Here is a 26953-nt window from a genome sequence, read left to right as displayed (position 1 = left end):
GCTAATATGTACACTTTAGGTACTTATATGTATCTTTAAGGTACTAATATGGACTCTTTAGGTACCAAGTTGTACCTTTTTTTTTTTTCAGGGTATATCATGCACTTGCAGTGATTTTATGCTGGTATTGTTGCGGTGCATTTGTATTTTTTGTCATATCTCTTCACAGTCACGTCATATTGTGTGAATAGAGCTTATAGTCATATTAGATGCCACATTGAAATTAATGTGGATTAAACCAAGGCTGTGAGGGACAACCTTCAGTTTTTACAATGAAGGTCCTAGATCATGTCATTTTTTGTCTACTGATTTTTTTTATTTTTTTCTCCAAAGACATTTCTTCAGCTGAAGAAACAACAGTACAATCCACTGAAGACACTGCACGACAGTCCCTCACAGCCTCATTTTCATTAAAAGTTACTCTAGTTTGGACTGCTTATCCATCTGTGGAAATGTTTCTATCCCATTTGTGGCTGTGCTTAGTGTGTGTGTGTATATATATAATTATGCATTATTATTCTGTAGACTGTATTTTATCAGGCAACATATTTACACATTCATCAGTAAACCAATAAATATCAATAAATATATTTTATTCAATAACGTATGACGACACATATGACTTTATATACATGTGCATTATTTATGTTAAAAAAAATGTACATTAAACCCCAAAACAATCAATTTTTTGACATTCATCCTCAGTATTCTTGTTTCTTACATTCTGAGGGAATACCTGTATTAAATACCCTTTTTCAAGTATATGAGATATACTCAAGATATCACAAATTTGAATTTAAAAGAGTTTGCATTGGCTCTAACATTCATTTTTCCTCGATCACATCAGACAGATCAGATTACTAGCTTTAAAAGAGGTCAGTTTGATGTGGTTCACATCTAGTGGTTGATCTGCAAATGTGAAGGGCACCTAATGTTAAACACTGCACCTGTTCTCTATTATTAACTCTCAACCTTCACATGCTATGCATAAGACTGGCAAGTCAAGTGATTCTACCTGAAAGCAAGAAATATTGTTCTTATTAGGGTGACACTTGTGCACGAGTTGCCTATGGAAGAGTCAAATTAATGAATAATTCATAATGTCGAGTGTCAAATAGTGAGCTGAGAATTCAGCGCTGTGGAGGAAGGGATCTGGCCCAAAACACACCTTCTCCAAGTAAATAACCACAAATAATTCTAGCTACGCAAGCTCAAATTCACGTGTCTTTAATTACAATCTTGACACTTTAGATCGCAAGTATGCATTTCTTTCTCAGCATTGCTGCGATAAGCAATCTAGCAGGCAAATCAACAGTTTGAATAATCTTGCTGAGCAAGTTTTGTATGTTTGAAACTAATGTGGTTCAATGGCACAAGCACTGAAGGTAAAACTATTGCTTTCATAAATATTGATTATTAAGAGTAACAATAAAAGAGCTCATGTTAAGCATGCACTGGCTGAAGATTCACCTCAGTATTTGCACACTTGTGTTAAATATTGTTCTGGCCTTATCTTTCTCCAAAATCTTGGCTAGGAAATCTAGGTTAGGTTTCATTAAATGCCGAATCCCTTTTGGGACTTAAAAAACGTGAGTCTTTGTATTGCTTTAAACAGTTTAGACAAATCTCAAAGCCAAATCATGCTAACAAGTCACATCGCGACTGTAAATGTAAAAGTGTGATTTTTCTTTTCAGATTGTTCTTTTGTTGTAACATGCTTGAAAATGAATGACTCATCATCACTCATAATGTGTATATATCAAATGTAACAACAGTAGCAAAAGCTAAAGCAGGTCACCAGATACAGCAGAAGAAAGCCATGGTATATTTGAGAAGAAAATGCCCCGTATTGGGAAAAACTCGAAATACGAAAGTGACAAAAATGATCAAAAACCTTTCTACAAATTTTACATACTTCAGGGCAATAATACTATTTATTGAAAGTAAAAAGAAACTAAATATAAGCTGGAATGATTAAGAATATGCCACAATCATCGAAAAACATTCTTTTCATTCTATCCAAAGTAATGTTAGGTTTGGTGCCAAGTACATGTCCGAAATGAATCATTTTAGCCAGACTTATGAATGAGCACACCCACCTGATACCATATTTTAGGGTAATTAATTAGTATTAAATATTAGTATTTTTGACTGATTTTTAACAATTTAAAAAATCTGAAATGTTTTAAACTCATGGCATGGGTCGCACATTTTAAATATATTATTGCTGTGGGTATAAATGTACCACAAATGAAAGATGACAATTGTAGTCATTCCTCCAATTATTATTTGTTCTCATTACTTCAACGTCATTCATTGAAAGTTTCATTTTTTTCATGTTCATATGCTTTTTTTGTTTTGTTTTTTGTTACTGTGAACAATAAAGTGCCACAGACATGGTAACAAAATACCAATGGGCATACACTCACTGATACAGACATAGTAACCTAAAATCTTTTTTTAAGCAGTCAGTACCACTGTACATCAGTACCACAATAGCATAAATTACAAAAGTTTTCACATTCACAATACGTCTGTTGCATACACTTGATTGAGTGTATTGTGGTTAAGACACACAGCCATGAAGTACATCATCTGTATCCCTTAAAATTACCCCCCCCCCCCCCCCCCCACCAGAATCTAGTGATTAGCTTAAAAAACATTAGCTTAATAAAACACACGACACAAATACCATTTTGAGCAGTCTCTGTGTAGTGTCTATTTTACATCAGGTTTGGAAATATGCATATCTGTCTGCACTTATTCTTCTGAACACAGAAACTGGTGTTTCTTCGACACCTAATTCATAGAAGTATTTGCCTTCCACTTCAAGACACATTGGCAAACATTTCCAATGTTAAATATACAGTGATTGGGCTTCCCTTTGATACTGGACTTCACAGATGCCGTATTCCCACCTGAATATCGCAAAATTTAATAGACTTAATTACAGTCAAATTGAGAGAAAATTACTGTGAATTAATCACATTTGACTAATGTGATCCTACCTGTTGTTTATTATCATCAAACAAGCAGATATCAGTAATTACTAGACTATATGAGATTCCGGAGTGGGAACTCGTCACTATTGGCCTTAGTGTTCGTAATAACACAAGCTCAATGATAACACATGGAAATTTGGATCTAGCTGCCCCAAAAGCAGTTACTGGCACCACAGTACGGGTCCGTTCACACAGAATGCGTCTTTACATCTAAAAATTGCCTCCTCCGCAATGTTTCCATCAAATTAAACAATTGCCATGCCAACTTGAGACTGTCAACTCTTGCTCCGCCTCCAGGGTCGTCTGATTGGTCCACTGTTTTGGAACTGACATTGATGAGCGGCACTGCGTGTAAAAGTTGAAAATGTTTTGACACCTCATCTTAAGAACGTGGTGATAGTCAGTGCCAATAGTCTTGTGGGCAGCATGCGGACAGATAGCGCTATTGCACTTCAGGTATCCCGAGTTCGAGTCCTGGCTCACGGACCTTTCCCAATCCAGTCCCCCTCTCTCTCCCACTTTGCTTTCGGACTAATAACTGTCCTTCAATAATAACGCCAAAAATCATGTGCAAGATGCGTCATACACATCCATCAACCGTGTTTACATAGAAAAACAATGGAAATAGAAAAACGCGCTCTGTGTGAACGGCCCCTAAGAAGGCTGTTTAAGTCATTGAAGCCAACGGAGAGTAAAAACGCTTTGAGCATCAACCCTTATGGTTGTTCCCTTTCAGTCAAATCCTTTTAGACCTTCTCCTTGCATTGCCATTCTAGGGTCATGGCTGCTGGAAAATAAAAATACTTCTAACAATGACTGGCATGAGCCCCCACGACAAGAACTGCTTCTTGATAATAAGGCTGCCCACCAAGTCTTGTAGAGCGAACGTGTCTGTCATGAAGACGTCTCCCCATTGGCAGTGTTGGTTTCTGTGATGGGCAAGTCGACGTCTGAAGGCGTACCTGAGTCAATAGGTGAGGAAACAGTCAAGTTCGTCATAAGTGGGTGGCTGGATTCTGTAACAGAGTCAGTGGTTGTGGCATGAGGTGCAGCTGAACCCACAGTGGCAAGAAGAGAAGTACCATTACTTAAGGTTGGCTCCAATACGGCTGGTGAAGTGGGGCCAGATTCTATGGAGTTAATCGCAGGTTGGGTGACTAAATGTAACAATGGAGTGCCGGGATCTATGGGCGAAGAAAAGGATTGAGCTGGGATGGCATTAACTTGACCAGACTGGTCTGGTATTGGTGGTAAAGACAGGTCTGTTGGGGAAGAGGGCAGAATTTCAGTGACTAGGTGAATGGGAGAGTCTATTGAGGAAGAGGGAGGAATGTTGTTTAAAGGCGGAGTGGGTGATTGTCCAGTGGATGCGCAGAGAGGAAAGCTTTGGGTGGGACCTGCTGAGCCCACTTCAGTTAGTATGCTGATATCATTAGCAAGAGTCAAGGGGAATTCAGCAGCTGGTGTACCCATTTCTAAAAGTGAAGGAGTTTGGAGATTGGAAGAAGTGGGGGACTCCAGGGTAGGATCGGTGATCACAGTTGAAGAAGGCAGAATGGCGGGAGATTCTGGTTTAGGTGTCTGAAAGTAATTAATAGCGATTGGGGTTGAAGTGTTTGGGATAGAGGCAAGGAGAGGATGCTCTACGGATGAGGTAGAGGTTCCCGGCATGGATGCAGATCTGGGATGCTCTTGCTGGATTTCATCCGGCTCTTGGGTAGAGGTCAGTGACTTCATACTGAATAGCTGTGCCTGGACGGGGGCATCCATGAGCATCTGAAGATCGACGGCGGATGAGGCTGTGGAGTCCATAGTGGAAATAGCAGTAGCAGCTGCTTCGTGGAGAGGCGTATCGCCTACCCTCGCATACTCGCGGCTCTCGGTCTTGGTCAGCAGAAGGCGTTGCTCGCCCGGTTTGCGAGGTGGCAGTAACGGTTGGCGGGTGTAGCTTTCACCGTCCCCTAACGTTTCTGGAAGAGGCCGATTGCGAGTCTCGGGCAGCAGCAAGATGCAAATGATGCAGATAAGAGTGCAGCAGGCGAAAATGATGTGGTGCAGAAAATATCCTTTCTGGTTATGCAGCTCCATGATGGGTGCCGTCAACATGCCAAAACCAGCACTGGCCAGGACGAGGCCTAGACCGCCACCCCTAGACAGCACACAAAACAAACAAGGACAAGACATTTATCAAAACACTGGCCTTAAAGTGCCCCTATTATGGATTTTTGAAAATTACTTTTCATGCAGTGTGTAACACAGCTCTAAGTGAATGAGCACATCCCGCAAAGTTTTAAATCTAAAAGTGCACCGTGTATAAAGTTATTGTTTCTCAAAAGAAAGAGTCGACACTGAATCATTGAAACGAGTCATTTTTTAAACCAATCCCAAGCCGTTTCATGTTGACGTCAACATGAAATATTAGCATATTGCCCGCCCACTTGTTGCGCGCACAGACTTGGGAAAACTTGATTTTCACGTTGGTCTGAATGAAAATGCAAATTAATTCTTAAAATAGCTGTTTCCCCGGTAACTACTGTAAACAGCACTGCACTCACAAATGCTGCTTTTATTATGAAATGGAAATGAAATCGACCAATCCCTGCAGATTAGCGTCATGCAAAGGAGGGGTTTGGAAAAATGAATCGCTGAGTGAATCATTTAGAATTCGCTGAGCAAGTAAGGTAAAAATAAATGCATATTATAAGACAATGAATAAATAGTGTTTTTTGACCTTGCATGCATGTCAACCTGTAGTTGGAGACTCCCAAAACCAAAATATGAACCTTTCATAACCCATAATAGGGGCATCTTTAAATATCAAAGGGGTTTTAAGGCACATTTTATCATCTGTCATAACTGGAATAAAATATCCACTAAAAGCAACTATGAAAATAAACGCTAGGGTCAGCCACACAAATTGGATGCAAATTACACTACAATACAAACAAGAAAGATCTTTGACCTTTTTGATTTTTTTCCCCATAATCTTAAAAGTCCTCCATGTGGTTTAGCTCACCTAATCACAGTTGGGGTGATTTCAGCACAAAAAAAGATGCTTAGGTTGCTGACAGCGTGGGAGGAGAACATGCCAATGATGGAGAAAGCCATTGAAAAGTTGGAGTTCAGCGTACCAGAGTTGTCTGTGGAGAGTGAGAAAGACAACAGGGTGAGTCATTTACTAATTTTTTCTCTCAAAAGAAACATCACATAAGCAGCACAATATAAAAATGGTGTATAGCTCATAAAAAAATTGTTTCCACCAAATGTGCATGTAATGATATTCATTGAAATAATGCTGAAAGGGGGGTATCTTGAAAAATTATAATTTTTCAATGTTTTTATTTTAAATTATTTTTTGTGTCCATTGTACAAGCAAGCCCACACGAATTGGCAAAAGCCCACAAAAATTTTATTTAACTGTCAAATTAAGTACTTTGGAACCTGACAGAAAGGTTTGAAGGCTTTTTTTGCCCAAATACTGCTCACTATCAAATTAAACTTTTTTAAAAATTTTAATTAATTTTTCTTCTTCATTTTTTATTTTGTTTTGGGTTAATAATAACAACAACATCAGCAACAACAACATTAATAATTTAAATATTTTTATTAAATTATAAACATTAAAAGAAATATATTACTATACAGCAATAAAGGCTGCACTTTATTTTACAGTACGTGTACTTACAGTATACTTACCTAAGAAAGTTCTGGTAATATAAGGTAACTACATGATTAGGTAGGGGTAGGTTCAGGGTTAGTACCTAGTTATTACCTAGTTACTGTAATTACTATAATAAGTACATAGCATGTACATGAGGAACAGGACTGTAAAATAAAGTGCTACTGCAATATTAATATTGTAGTGTTGTATATGTATTTAGTAGTAACAATAATAACAATGCTAATGTCTCAATTTGTGAAGGTTCTATAGTTTATATTGAGATCTTATAGCTTTTCTTTGGACAACAGATTTATAAACTATTCTCAAATTTGGGAAGCTGGTCCATTTCATACGTGGTCAAAACTCACAGCAGCTGCACAAATTAAAGAGTTTGTGTGAAGCTGAAGCAAACTGATCCACTCCAGGACACTGGAAGCAGAGATTACGAGCTGCTCGTGTGTGAATGAACACAGTGCTGTGATACGCTCTGAAACATACGGCCAGTTATCGCCGAACTCGTATCACCTTTATATACACACTCACAAACAGATTTTTATTCACACGCATGTGGAGTGGACCCCGGCTGAGACACTAAGGGTGTTCTGCACACAGTCACTAGATGGCACCTTGCACTTGTGCAATGCTGTTGGATGCTATATACAATATATACACTATAAATACAAAAATATTATTTGTGAAACTGCTGATTGCTGTTACTAAAAGCTTCAGTACATCTGGTCCAAAGTGTCACATTTTTTCCAGTTTAGTGTGTAAATTCTGAACCAGTAGCCTTGTGCAAACATAACAACTGGTTTCTTAAACAGCCCAGTCTGCTATTGGTCAAAGTACATATAGTCAGTACCCAAACTCATTGCATTGGTTCATGTACGTCAAAAAGCAAACACAAACAAAGAGCAAGGTTTAGAGAGAACCACAGTGTTTTACACTTATTATTATAGTGTTTTATTACTTATTATACACAGCAATGAAGAGAAAACAGCATAAATAGCATAGTGTTTATACTTTACCTATATTCAGGTGAACGCTGTACTTCCCCACCACTTCATTCATCATGGACGCATCACATAGAGGGAAAAAACAAACAACAGATGAGAAACTAAAGTAGTTTGCAGCTCAAGGCTAGTAATGAAATATATGCATGTGTGCTTATAAATACAAATATAAAACTCAGTATGCTTTAAATTATCAGAGATGATATCCAATCAAGCCGTTTCATTAATATGCTCTTCTGTCATTTATAAACCATAAGTCTGGTGGGGTACAACAGGTTTAACAGCATTTTAATACTGGAGAGCAATTTAAAGGGAAGCGATTCTAGAGCAAAAATCCTTCACATCTCAGGACAGCAGTAAACCTGGTAAAGTCTGATTTTCTGTGTCTAAAATCACATACTGTCAGAGTACAGTAGGTACTATAGTTGATGAAGAGTGTTAAAAAGGTTCGTTCTATATAAAGAATGAATGTGTGTAGCATGAACTCACTACAGACATACTACATCCCAATGCTGTCACATGACCTCTCGGGATAGTAAAGTGCTGTAGTAATGTGCACAGCATGCAAATCAATGATCAGCTTTTGAGCTTGTGATACACTCACAATGTTTACATGCACACCAGACAGACAGTAATAGCGAGTGAGCTGCTTAACCCTTTAGATCCCACTGTATCATATTTGATAAACACATTTCTAAAGCCTCTAAAATACAGTATGAACATTATCAAAACTCTGCTGGAAAACCTGTTGTACACAATCTGCTTCATGCCAGCTTCTCCGGCAGAAACTCAGATGTGTTAAACACTTAAACGGTGTGACAGTGATTCTGTTTAATTGGGTTTAAGCCCCCCACAGGGGGTCGTCCTGTGTGTTTGTGATTTGTGTGTTCTCTCACGGTTTAGCAGGCCGAGCTGAAGGAGAGAGGCCAGGGCTGTGATGATCATAAACATGAGGAGTCCCCCGCGCCGCCCCATCACGCCCACGGCAGGGCAGAGCGCCACGCATGATGCCAGAGCAGTGCCCCCCATGGTGTAGTATTTGGCATAGAAATTAGAGAAGATGGAGGTCGGCTGGTCTTCCGTCAGGCTGCGTGCAAAGCAGTGGTGTATCCCGTAACCTGTCAGTCTGAAAGACAGAGAAAACAGAGGTTTTTGGATGCCAGAGTTAAAGGGACAGTTCACCCTAAAATGAAAATATTGCCATCATCCACCCTCATATGCCTTTCCAACCAAAAATACATAGTCTTTAAAACACAAATAAAGAATTTACCCTCATAATGCATTCCAGATCTTTTGCATTCTGAGTCCATTTCTTTATACAAGTCATAATTCCATCTGATTAGCAACTTCTCATTAATGAGTGAATGTGAAAAAATTTTACAGTTTTGAATTTCAAATTACACATGAGCCACACACACACACACAAAAAAGCATTTTACAGAGATAATTATAAATCATTTTACAGAAAGTGTTTCTCACACGTATGATACACCCATGCATACCCGGGTCCAAAATGACCCGAACACAAAAAAGAAATAAAATAAAAGAAAATTGAGGATCTGAGTATATGTAACATTTCTTTCCCTAACTAAAGGCTTTGAATTTTTTTTGTTAATTTTTTTAAGAACATTTTTTTAGAAGTGGGTCAAAACAGACCGAATGCATTATGAGGGTTCATGAGACCCGAGAGGTTTCTGTCCCTCCACTGAAAGTCCATGTAACCAAAACTTACAAGATCCTGAAGGGTCATTAAAGCTGTTTATCAAAGAAAGCGAATCTCTTCACAAGTCTTTAATTCAATAGCTCAGTTCATAAGGAATCATTCATTTTATGACGCCTTAATGACCTTATTGGATTTTCTAAGTTTTGGTTTTGGACATGAGGGTGAGGAAATGGCAGAATTGACATTTTTGGGTGAACTGCCCCTTTAAAATCAGCAGAATGTTTTTAATTAATAAGCATCCTATGCATAATATAAAGATATTTACGAGTTGACGCAGAGCACTACTATATTCTTCCACAGGTTCCTTGTGCCAACCATCTTCACGATGCATGTCTTCTTGGGTTGCTTCGGCAAGGCTTGGTTTAGCTCTGAAATCAGTGCAGAAAACAAACAGCTTTATCAAACATTTCAGAAAAAAAATAGGTTTATGGGACGACAAAAGGGATGGCATTGCCTTCAATCATTTTGACAAGAAGTCTGTTTTCTTCACTTTCATATTTCACATTTTTGAGGAGGATGAGTTTTGTAATTTAATTGCAGCTGTTCATAATACATCATATCATGAGCAATGATCATCGAAGCATGAATCAAACATACTTAACATGGCTATACAGGCCAGTATCTCTCACTAATTTGTGAGGATTAACCACACGTGCAATCGAGCAACTTCTTTTTCTCCGTTAAGAGAAGCAATGAAGTTATGTGTAGAAATAGCAGTTTACTGCAAACAAGACCATCTACTCACTGTCCCATTTTGGGAAAATAAGACATAAAATAGTATGTCAACCTTTCTTTGAAAGCCCTAAAACATTTCAGAATTATTTCTGATGCACTTTGTTGGCCATAGACTCGAAGCGCCAACAGTTTGTATTTTGAGGATGTCAAAAACTAGTTTGCATTGCATCTAAATCTAGAAAGAATTCTACACAGATTGATTTTTAAAGGGAGGTTAGTTGTGATTGTTTTCTCTGACTGATAAATTATGTTTTTAGTCATTTTGCGATTGTTCAGATATTTTGCAGCATGCATCTTTTAAATGTTTCAAATCTCATCTAAAACATCTGGTTGCTATATTACAGCTGTAAGCTGTTGGGATCACTAGTTTTAAACCTAATCATATCTTAGCACATTATAAAAGCTTTCTCTTTGCTTGTGTACCGGTCATGAGCTCCTCTGCGTCCTCCTCTAGGTTGATGTTGTTCTTCTTGGCGACGCGCTCCATGATCCATTTGGAGCGATTGTACTGCTGTGTCGCAAGCAGCCAGCGCAGAGACTCCGGAAAAATCCTGATGAATGAAAACAGATATACTTTACTATATTACGATAACATCATATCAAACTACAGAGACTAATCTAATCTGTTCTGGGCTAAACACTTAGCAGAAAAACAGCATTATCACTAAACGTTAGCTGCTAAATAAAGACCTAAAACAATCAAACAAAGCAACTTACACAATTATTTATTTATTTATTTACTTTTTAACACCATGCCAGTCTCAAGGCTATTTTAATGGCCATCTCTGAATAAATTATACAAGTATACGATTAACAAAAGGTTATAAAAGACATTTCAGATGCACACTAGACAAAAATTCTAAAATGCATGCAGGTGATAAATTTTTAAATAAATCAGTTAAACACAGCTCTGAATAAAACCCTGGTCTATTTACATTAAAAAAAGAACAATCCAATAAAATACTGTATGCTTCATAGTTATTTTAGTTTGACAGGAAAGGCATGATGCTGGTTCTTTGCCCGTAAACGCCACCTAGTAAAACAACTTGATCATCTTTCGATGTGAAAGCACTAAAACGCCACCTAGTAAAACAACTTGATCATCTTTCGATGTGAAAGCACTAAAAACCCTTCTTCTTATACTATGATTATTTCATATAGCATATTGTCACAGCATTGATCTTATTCCATCTGCTACTTGTCACCAGTTAAATTACTTGCATTATTATGGTAACCCGATTTTGGGCACAGTATATATTAATCATGCTTGACAGTAAATAGTAAATTTTTTACAATGGCCTCAGTACCAAAACGTTTGCTTTTAAGTGAAATATTAAAATACATTTATGATTATTATAGTTTGAAGTGTTCTATTTTTGTACATTTATGTTTTATCTGATGCAAAGCCCATTTTCCAGACTACTATAAAACCTTGTGTTATTATATCTGATCCTTCTGATGTGTTAATGTGGTTCTGCATTATCTGTGCAGATGGAAATGATTACGCTGATTAATAAAGTAGTGCAATGTCTTTTTTCGGCAGCTGAAGTCTTGAGTGCACTTGCAATTTCAAAATCTAATTTTGGTTTTAAGAAGAGCCAAACACAAACATATTTTTGAACATCCATGGCACAGTTGCTTACCAGATATAGGACAGCATGAGTAAGAGAGGGCAGATTACGACTGCTTGCAGTATCTGCCAATCACGACAGAGGACTACCAGTCCCGGCATGAGCAGCTGCCCCGCCAACGCCACGAAGTTAGCCACCATGGTCATAGAGAAACGGCATCCCGGCAGACACAGCTCTATCCCTGCAGACAAGAACACGCATCCAACATTAGAGTCAGTTAATACCAGGGCTCTCAATAACTGCAGCAGTTAGAGTGATTTTTCTAAGGGAATTTAAACTGAGCTTTTGTCAAATCTAAAAATGCAATAGTGAAATAATAAAAGATGCCAATGGATTAAATGCTATTGTTATCATTATTATTATCAACTATCGCCATAATTCGTCTCCAAATAGTTTAGTACATTACTTAAAAGCAATGCAGCACCATGTCATGTTATTAGATCTAAATTGTCTGTGTATGTATATTTTATGACCCAAAAATGAAAACATTAACCAAAAACTAAAACCAAACACCAAATAATTTCTCCAAACCCAAACAACTAAAAATATTCTTTTGATGCTAGCCATTGACTTTTATATACGGGGAAAAATAAAAAACACTGAAAGTCAATGGTATCAGCTACTGTTACCAACATTCTTCAAAATATTTATAATAAAGAAAGATTTGGAAAAAGTAAATGACAGAATTTTCATTTTTAGGTGAACTATCCCTTTAAGGCACATTGCAAATGCCATATTTCACCATAACATGACATTATTGAAGCTTTTAAAGAAAGTGTGAGCCATATTAGGTATGTTTCCTTCAAACCCGTGCAGAACATTATAACATTGTGTAAAACATTTGCAAATAAAACACTGTTTCCACCCCATGTGCTCAAGAGAACAAAACTGTCACTTCATTGGAAACTGCTGCAAAGTATTAACAATAAAAATGAAAGTTGCCACTGATACCTATATGCTTTCCTACATAATAAATCATCCAATCACATGATCTGTTGATGCAAAGTCACATGCATTTTTTGTTGCACATCAAGAAAAGTATTATTTAAATGTGTTTCCATTGTAGTTTCTGGATTTCCATTCAGTGTTTTTATGCAGTATCCTAAAACACATGGATGGAAACAAAGCCATATTGATTTACAGTCTTCTTCTGTAAAAGACCCCAAACTGCTCATAATGTTCTACAGACACAGTTTTTTAAAGGGACCTTAAACAACTATGTAATGCATGCACAACATCTGGTCTGTCATCTGTCTGCAATTAATTCAGTGACTCGTTAGTATTCATAATGCAGAAGCACGGGTGGTCTTCAGTGACAGACCAGCACTGCAATATCAAATGATGGCAAAACCACAGAACAGACAGCAGGGTCTGACACGGGTGAACGCTTCGGGTTTGAGCTTTCCAAGGTGACAGGACTCCGGCGTGAACACAGTGACTGCACAATCCTTCAGAAAAGCCCAGAATATCAATGAGCAGCACTTCCCACAGGAACTGAATCATGCTCTGTGCTCGGAGACGGAGCTCAGTCGTGAAGCTGACGGGAAAGCACTGTTTCTCAGCTAGACGATGAATTACTAACACATCCCAACTCAGAACACTAGCTGAAAAAACAAAAAAACAAAAAAAAACTTTTTTTTCAAATCATTTATTTTTTTATCTTTTTTTTCAAATTTGAAATCACATAACAAAAGATAATGTTATGTGATATAACAACAGAGTAAATATTAATTATTTTAAAAATATGAGCTTGAATCATAGAAACATGCAAAACTTGCATTGAACGTCACAAAAAAAGTATTTTAGATGAACTTGCTTCAAATATCTGAACTATTTAATAGATTTAAAAGTGGAAAAGTGGTGTTTTTACATCAGATGACTTGTCCACAGCAGTGTTGCTTTAGTATAATTATTACAATTTATTTTTTTTATTAGTTTATATTTAATTTTTTCATTTTAATTTAATTTTTTATTTTTATGTTTTTGTCACTTTTAGTTGTTTTTTTATGTTTTCTTTTTACATACCAATTTCTGATTTAATTATTTTAGTACATCAAGTATCCATAATATTCCCAACAAGCAACTATTATCAATAACAAGCTCAAGAGCAGTAACATTGCTTTCCACAGTTCAAATTCAAGTGGAAGAATTTCAAATATGACATCCAGAAAACTGCGAGTGCAGTGTGCAAAATAATTTTTAAACATACAGTTATTACAAATTGTAATAACAATTCACAATATTACTGTTTTATTGTATTTCTGATCAAATAAGCCTTGGTGAGCAGAACTGTACCTCCTAAATGAACCTCTTTTCTCTTGCTTTTAAAAAAACCTTCACGTCTATCCTCCCTTAAAACGCTGCCTATGAAGGCTGCTTACTAGGTTTTGGAACAAAGCCAGAGAGAGAGAGAAGCTAGAGCTTCTTAACCCATCTGATCCAAATCCCTCATGCACGTTCCCACAGCGTAACTAGCTGAATGAGGACACACGATACATTGCATTTGTTTTAATGAAACTAATGAATACAAATAACCTTAATCCAAACCATGATGATATATCAAGAGTTGACTGTTTTTGAGCTTGATGGAGTCTGTGGCTGAGAATCCTAATGACTACCAGCAGAGGGCGCCGTGAGGAATCCGGCTTGTTTGTCTGTTTGAGCCTGACATGAACTTCCCCAGTCACATGAGTCACTCATGGCTTCCTGCCAGTATGTCACGTATTCAACTGCATTCCATGCCAGGATCACTGTGTCACTGAATGACATGAGGGTTATAGATTTTACAGGATTTCACATTAGAGAATGGCACTAGCCGTGGCCACGAGTCTGATTCCCGGGGAATGCATGGACTGATAAGCGAAGCTGTTGGCATCTGTAAGCAGATTTATAATGTTTTAACAGTGTGAAACGGGAGAGAGTAATAGGAGAGAAACCGCAGGGCCTGCTGGTGAAGTGCAGGTGCTGTTAGATGTGGTGGTCAGGGTCAGAAGAACACAGTCTCAGCACAACCACTGAACTTTACTCCAGTCAGCACACAAACACTTCTTCTCTGATTACAAAAGAGCTAAAGATTTGAGAGCTAAAGAACAAACAAGAACGCAAGCGAGCAAGAAAGAAAGAAAGAGTATAAATAAATTCTGGTCTGGTTCACAAAAACGAATCGTTCTTTCAAACCGGTTCTTTCTGGTGAACTAGTTGAATCATTTCAATGAATCGTCTGAAACAGTTTGCAGCTTGAGAAGCACAGATCTACAAGTTACTCAATCAAGATATGCGCATGCGTGAACCAAACACAATAACAAAGATTCAGAGCTCCAGTTCCTCCAACAGTCACTGAACTGAGGAATCAGTTCGACTCGGACCGATGAGCCGCTGATATGCGCATGCGTGAACCAAACACTTGAACGAAGAGGTGAAATTAAAGATTTTATGGTCTCTCACTGTAAAAAGGTGAGCTGATGAAGACTAGTTTATTCACTTTATATGCTTAAGACATGCAAAACATCCATGCTTCTTGTCATTATTGGGTGCTTTGATAATATAATTGGTATTTGTTACATCATTGTGTGATTAAGTAAACAAACTAGTGAATCGGTTCAATGAAACGAACTGTCTGAAAGAACCAGCTCACAGAAATTTCTGAGGCTCTGGATTACAGGTATAATGTTGTAAATAATGTTCAGTTTCTTGCACAGAAGGATTGTTTCCCTTCATAAGACCTCGATATATCGTCAGGAGCCACAGGTTTAAATATTGTGTTGCCTGATGTGCTTTTTTTTGACTCTCAAAGTGATGTTATAAAAGAGGACCATGGTTTCAGCTAAAATCTTCTTTACTGTACTGAAGAAAAAAAATCACCTACATTTAGGAGGGCCTGAGGGTGAGTAAATTAACAGGAATTTTGGGTGAACTCTCCCTTTAATTACAAAAGCATTATACATCATTAGGAAAAGCTCAAAATCTTCAGCAGGTCTGTATCTGAATGCCATTTCCACTGGATCATGATTTGTGATTTAATCTGCGAGTTAACCTAACTCTGTCTTTGCTAATATAATCCCATAAAGACTGTCGTCAATATTCAAACGGTCACTGACCCTAGCCATTGAGCTGTTATCTAGGGCATCTAATTATGAATATTAGGACACTGTATGTACATTGAAAGCTCTGTGCACACGCACTCATTAGCTAACGTTTCCAAGGATGAGAGAAATTTAACACTGGTGTGTGAAATACAGCTAGCAGTCGACTCAGGCACCACAAATAATCAAGTTTGTGACTGATTCTGTTATCCTGGGATATCATGCATCATAATACATTCATAACACCACAACAATAATTACGTAGTTTAACAGATCAGTAGTGAACATTCAAATATGAAAATCAAATGTTCATGTATATGAAATTAATCAAACATTTAATATGCATTCTCCTAATGATCTGTTAAGCATTACATAATGCTTCTTAATGTCATTAAAGTATTAACAGCATCACTTCTAGAAATAGAACATCACACCTCACATTCATGGCTGGAGTCTGTAAGCTGTAATGAGTCTCACTCACCCGTTGGATTCTCTCTCTTGATGTAGATTAACTGTTGAGTCTAGTTTTTGCCTAGTTACTCTTGAGTGTTTCTGTTTGGATTTGCTCTTAGCCTCCAGATTTCTCAGCTGCCTCTGTTGTGAGATATTCAATGGGAATCAATCGTTTTTTGTTTTTTTGGACAAATCAATGTTTGATATATGAACAAAACCATTTGTAAAAAAAAAAAAAAAAAAAAACCTACAAAGGCTTTAAAAGCCAAGCTCACCCAAAAATCTAAATTCTGTCTAAACCTAATATATAATATTTTGTGTCTTTACACATCAATGTATCATCACGAGCCGCAGGGTTTAATTTGGTTTGCATGTCCAAGTGACCGGCCATGTTATTTTTACTCTCAGTATATTTTATGTTACCATTGCCATGCATTATACAGCTGAGAGACTGGCAACGGCTGGAGTTAAAAAATCATCATTGTGTGTTCTACTGAAGAAACAAAGTCACCTACTGTCCATCTTTGGATGCCCTGGGGGAAGCAAGCAGATACACATCAAATTTTCATTTTTGGGTGTGAACTATTCCCTTTAAGACCAAGGTGAAGCCTCTGCAAGCAGGCTGTTTCGGCAGTGGGCGGGTCTAATGTGAAAATAAGTGATCCCATTGGCTGGTGCTCACCTTTCATCGTCCAAGTTTGATTTATCTATATACTATTTATACTACCTCCTCTCTAATAAAGGATTAAAATCCTCGCTTGACCTTCTGTTTCACAGATCTAGGGCCTCGTAATCAACAATGTTGTGCACAGAAGGAAATTGATCTATCCCTAAAATTGATCTTCACGATAATCTCTCAAATATGTGTAAATCGTGTGATTTATAGAAATGAACGTATGCATGCACGTGTCTCTTTCAGATGAAAAAACCTGTGAAATCAACAAATTATCTTGAACCTGTGCGCAAATGAATGGTTTCAGCTCTCTACCTGGTAACTTTTGGATGGAAACCTGGCTATAGTGATGTGTATCTCACAGTATATCCTACAGAGAGGTGTACACCAAATCATGCCTGTCTGATGATGAAAAGTGTCCCACACATATTGTGTACTTGCACAACAAGCAGCAAATTGGCAAATGGAATTTTTTTTTTTTTTTTTTTTTTTTTTTTTTTTAGAGCTCAACTTCAGATCAGAGACCGAAGGCTTACAGTCTCACTACAGACATCTCACTTAAAAGTGCCTTCCATCACTTGCTTAATATACAGCAGATATTCAGAAGATGCCTTCCATCTAATGGCAAAAATCAATAAATGACCCTTCACTGCCTTCACATCACAGGTGTCCAAATATTAATGGACTGAACTAAATACAGAGAAGGTTTCGATCAATCCTCACTTTATAGAAGACCATTATTTGGAATGACAGACTGTTTGAAACGGCCAAGGTTTGATGAACAACCACACAGCTGAATCTTTTTAAAATAAAAAATAATTTTCAGAGTTTGAAATCATGCTGCATTACTTCATGCCGTATACGAAGTGTGATTCTTACATTACATCTCAGGACAGTCACAAGTTAAGCGGTGCATTATTCTTGTGTGTGTAGTGAGTGTACATGGAAAGACAATGCTGCAGCTCTAGAGTAATGTGTAGTCACATGACATTTACTATCGCTCAGCTCGGTTGTTGGCTTAAAAACTGTACCATGTGCAAATATGGCAGCATGCACATCACATTTCACCTACTGTCACTACTGAGATGAATGGGAATGCGTACGAGTGGATATTTTCTCCAGCGGGTTTTAAACAGTGTTTATCCACGGGTATTGTAGGGAAGAAACGCATACAGCAGAGATCTATGACGACACAACCAGAAAACATAGTTAAATAATGGGGTTAAAAAGGTTTTGCAGGTTTCTTGTTGATCTACTCTCCACAGCTGATATCAGATGATCCATCTGTATCTGTACAGGTATTTAATCTTCGTCCTGTAGATCTCGTCCAGGTTGGGGTTGTCAGGGCTTTAGCCAGTAAGAAATTTGCATAGCAACAGCTCACCAGTGTAAGAACCATATGGTGGTACGGACTTCTCTTCCATGGAACAACAAGTTTAGGAATGAACAATATACGAGCGCACTGGAGGAATGGTGTGATAGTCAGGAATAAACAGATTATGGTTGCTCCCTCACGAAGTTATCATTGACTGGCAGAAGACTTCCAATTTAGGTCATGAGTAATGCTTGAGACTTTATAGGTTGTTTTGGAGTTTTGCACGTACCGGTTTCCTACTAGTTGTACGAAAAGTGCAGCCTTTATTATTTTTATGTTTTGATGTATGAATCTTTTTCCACAGGAAAAACCAACAATAAATCCATTTTAGTGTTTTGAGATGACAGGGACTACTAAGGAATCGAGGCTACGGACCTTTATAGGAGTATCTTAAAAAAATGATTTTACAAAGAGCTAAAAAGTAGCATGGCAAAAAGAGAATACATGGCACAATACAGGTACGGCGGGTTGCATCCAGATGTGTGTGTCACAGGACAGAATACACACGCCGAGTGTTTTCATGAGGCTGATTTCGGTTACATTACTGTTGCACAAAAGGCTTGTCCAACTTATAAAACAGCATTTGACACAAACGAGGCGGTCAGTAAAATGATTTCGTCTAGGTCCTTTTTAGAGAGAATAAAAGTGTAGATTTTATATTTTATATATATAGATCTATACGGCGTATACTATAATTATAACCTGTTTTTTCTATGTCGTATTTTGACGCATATAAATGCAGGCTGCATGAGGAGAAGATACCCATCGTCTTCAAAAACATTGTAAGAAAAATGTAGGTAATGTTTCCAAATACTTTGTGCTTGTGTACATATAATATATAGAAGATCCCATATGCTATTATATAACAGTGCCTGGCATGTAATTTTTAAATGATTCAACATTCGTTCAGTAGTTTCAAGATGAAGGACCGTTGACAACGAAATAGGAATAAAATCCAAAGTATTTTTGTGCTGGGAGACGTTCCACACCAAAATGGGAAAATTTCGGGTATCTTTTACGTCACCAAGGTATTTTACTAGTATTAAAAAAAAGAGGATTTTAAGAATGTTGGTAACCAAAGTGTTGGCATTGAGTCTTACAGCCCAAGAAGGTTTGTGAATAAAAAAATGCGGAATCCATAATACGTGCGAAAGGGCAATGGGCTACAGTCAACTCTTTGGTTACTCAACTACTTGCTTAATAATATCTTTCTTTGTGGTTCGAACAGAAAGAAGGAAAACTCAATACAGGTTTGGAACGACATGAGGGGGTGGACAAGAAGCACTAAGTGCGGACTTTTGTATTTTATTTTTGGGGAACCATTCCTTGTTCAAGTGCAGTTAGTGGAACGGAAGTAGAAGAACAATCAATAGGCGGGGAGCAATATATCAAAATAAACACCGTCTGATTTTAATGCAGCGCACCATCGTTCAGAACGGGTCTATTGGTGGAGGGTAGATGGGTGGTCGCAAAGCGAAACTGCCGATGTACACGGCGATGACCAGGCCCGAGTGATGGAGCCATTGCTCAAGGCAGTTCAACATGGAGTTAAAGCTTATTCTGAGGGCCCTCAGACAGTCAGTTGAGGCATGGTTGGCATAACACAAAAATTAACTGGGACAGAGCCCTAACTAAAGCGGATTATCACTCAATCAGAAACTGTCTTCACTGTGTAAGCTTGTTAGAAGGTCACTGCAGGCGTTGGGTAATCAATACTGAAAATGGACGGTAGGTACGATAGACCTGAGGCGACCCCACTGTTACCCTCCCGCAGCCTAGTACCACATTGTTCTAAGGGTACGCCCCCCTCGTGAAGCGAACCACCCATCCGCACACCTTCAGTAGGAATGCGGTGCACTGACCGGCTGGTAGGCCTTTGTCTCCACCGGACATGGGTAGAGGCTTGTTGCAGCGTGAGGAGAACGGAAAGCAGGGTGGATTTGGAACCGCCACAAATGTGGGGATGATAAAGGTTCATTCATAAGACATCAACAGGGTTTCTCCAGCCACCCAGTGACTGGGTTGGGCCGCACGATGTTTTAGTGGCAGAGAGGAGAGCCTGGACATTGCCGACGCCCCATCCCTCGTGACATCAAATGTGTGTGGGAACTCCCTGCCCCGCATCCAAGCGGAAGGGCGAAGGAGACAGAAGGCGACGGGAGCATAGCGCTGCCTGGCGCCGCTATATTGCTACTATACAGACTCAACACAGCGGTGGTTTGGACAGAGTGGAAATCCAATCATTGTGTATCCAGATTCCAAATAAGCCAGTAGGCCGAACAACCCCTTACAGGGGCCGGCAGCAGTCTTGTTGCTGCGATCTAGGTTAATTTTTAACTATCTGGTGAGCCCCGATGGCCCACCAACCAGTCTTGAGAGTTTTCAAAGAGAGAAGCCCCATTTTTTGGGTACTTGATTCCAGCATTCACGGGGGCTGAGAGAAGTCTTTGTGAGTATGAGCTAATGATAATGCTCTCCATGAGATGTCATGGTTTGTTGAGGAATCTGACACAAATATTTGGGTGGCTCGCGAGCTACAAACTATTGAAATCTGGAATTGACGAGTGGCAAAAAAACATCTAAATATGAGGAACAAGCACTTTAAAGGGGTCCAATGAAGTTTACAGCAATGATATTACTAACAAAAATTAAGTTTGATATATTTACGGTAGAAAATGACAAATATCGTCATGGCACACAATGATCTTAATAGCGCTGAGAAGTGATTTTGGGCATAAAGAACAAATTGGATGAATCTTTGACCAATCATACCAGTGTATTTTGTGGCTGATGCCTCACAGCATAAGATACCCCAGCGACCCAGCATTTAAGACGGGTTTGGTGCTCACAGGGTATCATATTATGCATAAAGATACTTTTTATATTTTTTTATTTGTTATATTGCAATTGTGTAATAAGATGTTCCCTTGAAACGAAATATCACACAAGCTGGGTGCGCACCAACAGAAGTGACGGATAATGCTCAGAAAATGTAAATGTCTTATGGAACAGAGCTCTTTAAAAACTCAGAGGATTTATCATCGGCAGACAGAGATCACTTACTCAGAGACGAAAAATAGAGCGAAGGAGCCGTGATTCCGCCACTGCGGAAAGCCCTCAGAAGAGAGCGAGGGGTGAGATCCTGAAATCGGGACGGTATGACAGGAGAAGGCCACCGTCATGCCGAGAAGTTAAACATGAAGATGAACGGACAGGATCAGGACAGGGATGCGTCGGGACAAATCTGGACGAATGTTAGAAAACACAAAACAAGGGCCAATTTTAATCTCCACTGTTTTTAATTATTCACATGTGTTACATTTAATGTGCATCAAGCGAACGTTCAAAACTTTCTAGTACAAAAGCAATCTGAATTTATTTGCAAACAGTCCCTGGAGTTGACGGGCACTTAAAAAATGATTTGTTTTTCTAAAAGCTGTGTAACCTTTTGTTTTCCGACACCCTAAAAGAGACATTGAAAAACAAAAGCCGGAATGATTCCATGAAAAAACATGCTACGAACTGATAATGCATTACCATCGTCATGAACCTGCACCAAGTGTCCAGAAAAATATTAGAAACATGACATATGCTGATGATGTCATGCTCTCGGCAACCCCTGTCCTCACACACAAGAACATGTGCCAGGCCAACAAACAAATAGGACTCATTCAGTATACTAAACGGAGGGATTTTCTGTATCATAATGCGATTAAGAGAACTTATCACCCCAAAAAAAAAACAAAAAAAATATTATATTTGTGGAGCGAAAGGTTAGGAATGTTAGGCAGAACCCAACACACCCAAAACATTCCCATATTATAAGGGCTTTCTGCACACTTTCCTGACAGCTATTATCATCCAGGGACAAATGTATTTATATCTAGTTCTGTTGTAACATGTATATATGATGTTTCGATCTCTCTCTCTCAATTTGTTTACAAAGACTTCAGATGCAAAAGACCTCTAAGGCCTCTGTGATTTTTCTTCAAATAGGATTTTTTTTTTTTTTTAACTCGCTCCTGATGAAAATATAATTGGATTTTTGAAAAATAGGCATTCAGAAACTGCCACTATCCTTTTTATTGCCATTAAAGTGAAAATTGCCTCAACTAAGATAAAAGCTGTAAAAACGAGCATTTAAGACAGAACGGAGATGGTGTTGGTTTTGAGCATCTTTATCTAAAATCTGTCTGTGCACAGATTGCACAACAGATTCGTGTGTAGGCATGGTTGGAATGAATGCTGTGCCATACCAAATGTGAACCCTCTATGTCATGTAGTCGATCAGTATTTCTTTCACCTGGAATTTTGATGTCAAAAGTTTACTTTAATAAAAAAATTACAGGAAGTGAAATTTATTAATATTGATATCAAGTTTAATATCAAAAACGATAAACATGAACACTGCTTTAACTGTCTAGCTACGTTTAAAAAATCGATCATTTAGGCACTACATAATAGACTAAATAAAATGAATGTTTTTTGTAAAAAAAGTTTTAAAAGTTTTAAAAGTAGCATAAAAATGGAATCATAAAACAGAGGCCCTTCCAGTGTTTTGTAACAAAACACCAGGTTTCTTGATTTTTTGGGCATTACTTGACAAAGTTTCCCAATTATAAAACAAGCATTTGACAACCGAGGCTGTCAAAAATGATTTATAGGCCTTTTTTAAAAAAAAAATAGATTTTATCACCTTTTCTCTATATATATATAGATATATATATATTGACTGTTTTTTCTGTATTTTGATCAAATCAATGCGGCTTGAGATCCATAAGAATACTTCCTTTCAAAAACATTAAAATAGTACATGTTCCAACTTTTGACCTGTACTGTGTGTATATCATATATATATAGTATATATAATTATAAATATATATATAAAATAATAATATATATATATTATATCAATCAAATCTTTATATAACAGTAGATGCATGTCATTTAATACATCTTCATATTTCAAGATGACTAGGAGTTGACAAAATATGAATAAAAAAGTATTTGTGCTGGGATAGTGCACACAAAATGGAAAATTCTGTCATCTTTTACTCACCCAAGGTATTTTACTATATTAAAAAAAAGATATTTTAAAGAATGTTGGTAACCAAGATTGTGCTGGCGCTTTGTTAATAAAAAAAATTCTATACTATGGATTCATGGCTACCGCAACTCTTGTGGTTCAACATTCTTTGAAAGTATCTTCTTTTGTGGTCACCAAAAAAGAAACTCAAGACAGGTTTGGGACACACATGAGGGATGAAAAAAAAGGAAATTAGAGAATTTTGTTTTTAAACCATCGTCAACAAAACCTTTAAAATGTAAAAAAAGTAAAAAAAAACAAAAACAATCAAATGCGCAGTAGAATCAAAAGAACAACAGTTTTATTTAATGCACACCACATAGTTCAGAACGGGTCCTATTTTGGTGGAGGTAGATGGGGTCGTTAAAAAGTGACTATGACAACGGTGAAAATGAGGGCCCAGTGTAGCCATTGTAAGGCAGTTCCAGCATGGATTCTACAAAGCTTTTCGAGGCCCTCAGACAGTCAGGTGATGCAATTTGCTGGCAAACCCCATCTTACTGGAAGAGCCATCCAATCTAAAGTAGGATTATGTCACCTCATGCAAAAATGTCTTCAACTGTTAAGCTTGTAGCCGGCACTGCTAGTCTGTGGGTATCATCTGAATGATGATAGTACAACGATAGACGGCTGAGAGACCACAATTAAGCCTCGCTCGACATTCGAAGGGTAAGCCGCGGCATGTGAGAGACACAAAATCATACACATTCAGATTATGATAGCTGCATATAAGGCTGGATGATTTTTCTCAAACCCGACCTGGGTTGAGGGCTGTTGGGTTGAGGAAGCTGGGTGGATTTGACCCAATTTGGGGTTGATAATCATCAATCATAATCAGTTTTCCAACAAGTGCTGGGTTGAGGAACGCAGTAGTGGAAAGAAGAGCAGGGACTTTGCCATCCACCCGGTGACATATAATGTGTGTGGGGGAATAAATGAAAATGAATCAAAGCGGAAAGGAGAGAGAGAGATACTGGAACTGCATTAATATTCTAGGCTATTAGTCAAAGTCGGGTTCTTTGGAAGGAAAATCCATATTTTTCTCCTCCATTATTTACAATAACTGACAAACCTTTAAAGGCAGATCTGTGTTTGTTTGTGAGCTCGGAGGTATATTTTTATATATGTGACCCTGACCACAAAACCAGTCTTACGTGTCAATTAGACACTTAATTTAGATTTATTGCATCATCTGAAAGCTGAATTAAAACAATCTCTCCATTGATGTAAATGGTTTTTGTTAAGGAGGACAATATTTCTCGGAGATACACTATTTGAAAATCTGGACTTCTGAGGGAGCAAAAAAATCTAAAATGATTGCAGAAATCATCTTTAAAGTTTCCAAATGAAGTTTCTTAGCATGCATATTACTAATCAAAAATTAAGTTTTTGATATATTTACGGTAAACATGTACAAAATATCTTCATGGAACAATGATCTTAATATCCTAATCTTTTGGCATAAAGAAAAATTGATAATTTTGACCTACAGGTTGTTTTTTTTTGGACTATTGCTAGCAAATATTCCCCAGCGACTTAAGACTGGTTTTGTGCTCCAGGGTCTCATATTATGATAAATATTATATTTGATATTTTTTTATTTGTTTTGCAATTGTAAGTAAATGTATTCCCTTGAAACAAACTACACAAGCTTGTTGCACAAAGAATGACGGATAATGCCTCAGAAAATGTAAATGTCTTCTGGACCAGAGCTCTTTAAAGAAAGGCGGGTTTCCATCATCAAGACGGTTACACTTTACCTCAGGCCTAGAGCGAGAGCGCGGGATTCCATGCCCAAGCAGAAAGCCAAGCTCAAAGAAGCGCAAGGGTAGCTGAACATCGGGACGTTGACTGAGAAGGCCACCCGTCATGCCGAACAATTTAACATGCAGATGAACGGACAGGATCGACACCGGTGTCGTCCAATCCTGACGTTAGAAAACACAAAACAAGGCAATTTTATTTCTCCACTGGTTTTTTCCTTATATCACATGTGCTCTAATTATAATGTGACATCAAGCGAGTCAAAAACAGTAGCATTTGATTTATAGTAGTACAAAAGCAATCCAACAAATCCCCTAAAGTAGATCGGGCTCACTCTACAAAATGATTTGGTTCTTTCTAAAGCCTGTAGACCATTTTTTCATTTCAGATCATTAAAGGAGAACATTTAAAAACAATTCCTGAATGATTGCCATAAAAAAAAAACATGCTACAACTGAAAATGCATTAACAGCGGTCATGAACTGCACATGTCCAATAAATAATTAGAAACATGACATAGCTGATGATGTCATGCGCTCGGCAACCACTGCCTCCACACAAGACACATTGTGCTCGCAAACAAACAATAGGACTCATTCAGTATAACTGAGTGTTTTCTGTATCATACCAGAGAGAACTTCTCACCCAAAAAAAAACAAAAAAAAAATATTTATATTTGTGTGAGCGAGGGTTGTAATTTGCAGAAAACACACCCAAAACATTCCCATATTGTAAGGGCTTTCTGCGACAACCGGTCCTTACCGAGTCTGCATCCCGGCAATGTTTTTATATCGTAGGTGTGTGTGTGCTGTGGGTGTGTGAAAGGTATAGAGGTAGTATGTTTGCGTGATGCGCTATCGCTCAATTTGTGGGTTTGGCGAGAAGGGCACGGCAGCGCGTTGGAGAAACCGCGAAGCCAGCGGTGGTGGTCGGTCAATAGGAGGTTTTGTTGGGGTTGGTGGGGGGAATCAGGCGCCTGAGAAAAGAATTGGGAATGGGGGGAAAAGGAGGCATTCATAACGGGCCTAAGAGCCGGATTGGCGTAAGTGAAAGCGCAACATAAACTAGATGGCCTCATAAAACGATCATTTAAAGACAGACCGGGAGGTGTTTGCATCTATTAAAAATGTCTTGCACAATGTCCACCAATCGATGTGGATGCATGGTTAGTTGATGAGCGTGGTCCAGACCAAATGCGAACCCGGAGGTCTGTGTCGAATCATATTGTCTTTCACCTTGGAATTTTTGATTCAAAGGGTCAATTGATAAAAAAATTTACATGAAGTGAAATTTTTATTAATTCTTGAATATCCATTTAATAGGCAAAACTAATAAACATGAACACTGCTTTTAACTGTGTACTACTTTTAAAAATCTCTAGTTACTGAGCCGCTTCTTACATGAGTAGAATAATTAAAATTAGTTTTTTTTTTTTTTCTAAACATTTTTTTGATTTTCATTAACTATAGTTTAGAAACATCAAGTAACTAACTGTCCCCGTAATAACGTTCAACAGAACAAACGCCACAAAAAAGAGTGCTTTAGGCATCTAACAGTTTTTCCCGTAAAATAGCAGTGGTGATTTTTTCTTTCCTACTGATATTGCTGTTTGATTACAGCGGTCTGAATAGACTTCTAACAGACTAGCGATGTTTCTTCGCCTCCTGCCTGTAGCTTACCTGGTTGACCAAAATCAATTTGCTAAAATAAACAAGCATCTGTGAGCCTATGAGCATTTCACACTTGCACACGTAC

General features: G+C 37.9%; 1 protein-coding gene across 1 annotated transcript; it reads right to left on the bottom strand.

The window, feature by feature from the left end:
* Positions 1–572: 572 nt before the first annotated feature.
* Positions 573–25305, bottom strand: LOC109109412 (solute carrier family 22 member 23-like). The gene is made up of 8 exons (XM_042723467.1): positions 25195–25305; positions 11778–12004; positions 10558–10685; positions 9665–9767; positions 8573–8802; positions 7692–7724; positions 6019–6142; positions 573–5151 (listed from the first exon to the last, which is right to left on the bottom strand). Exons 1-8 carry the CDS (start codon positions 25303–25305, stop codon positions 3897–3899), a joined length of 2211 nt encoding a protein of 736 aa, XP_042579401.1. The 3' UTR covers positions 573–3896.
* Positions 25306–26953: the final 1648 nt, after the last annotated feature.

Source organism: Cyprinus carpio, chromosome B5 (genome assembly GCF_018340385.1).
Source record: "Cyprinus carpio isolate SPL01 chromosome B5, ASM1834038v1, whole genome shotgun sequence".
Classification (NCBI taxonomy): Eukaryota; Metazoa; Chordata; class Actinopteri; order Cypriniformes; family Cyprinidae; genus Cyprinus; species Cyprinus carpio.
The sequence above is the reverse complement of the archived record's forward strand: the minus strand, read 5'-3'. Positions and strand labels throughout refer to the sequence as shown.

Excerpts from the sequence above, each read along its gene's own strand:
- LOC109109412 (XM_042723467.1), bottom strand. The coding sequence starts at position 25,305 with ATGACGGGTGGCCTTCTCAGTCAACGTCCCGATGTTCAGCTACCCTTG. Across the intron at positions 10,686-11,777 it reads CTCATGCTGTCCTATATCTG|GATTTTTCCGGAGTCTCTGC; the intron begins GTAAGCAACTGT and ends TTCATTCATCAG. Across the intron at positions 5,152-6,018 it reads ATCACCCCAACTGTGATTAG|GGGTGGCGGTCTAGGCCTCG; the intron begins GTGAGCTAAACC and ends TGTGCTGTCTAG.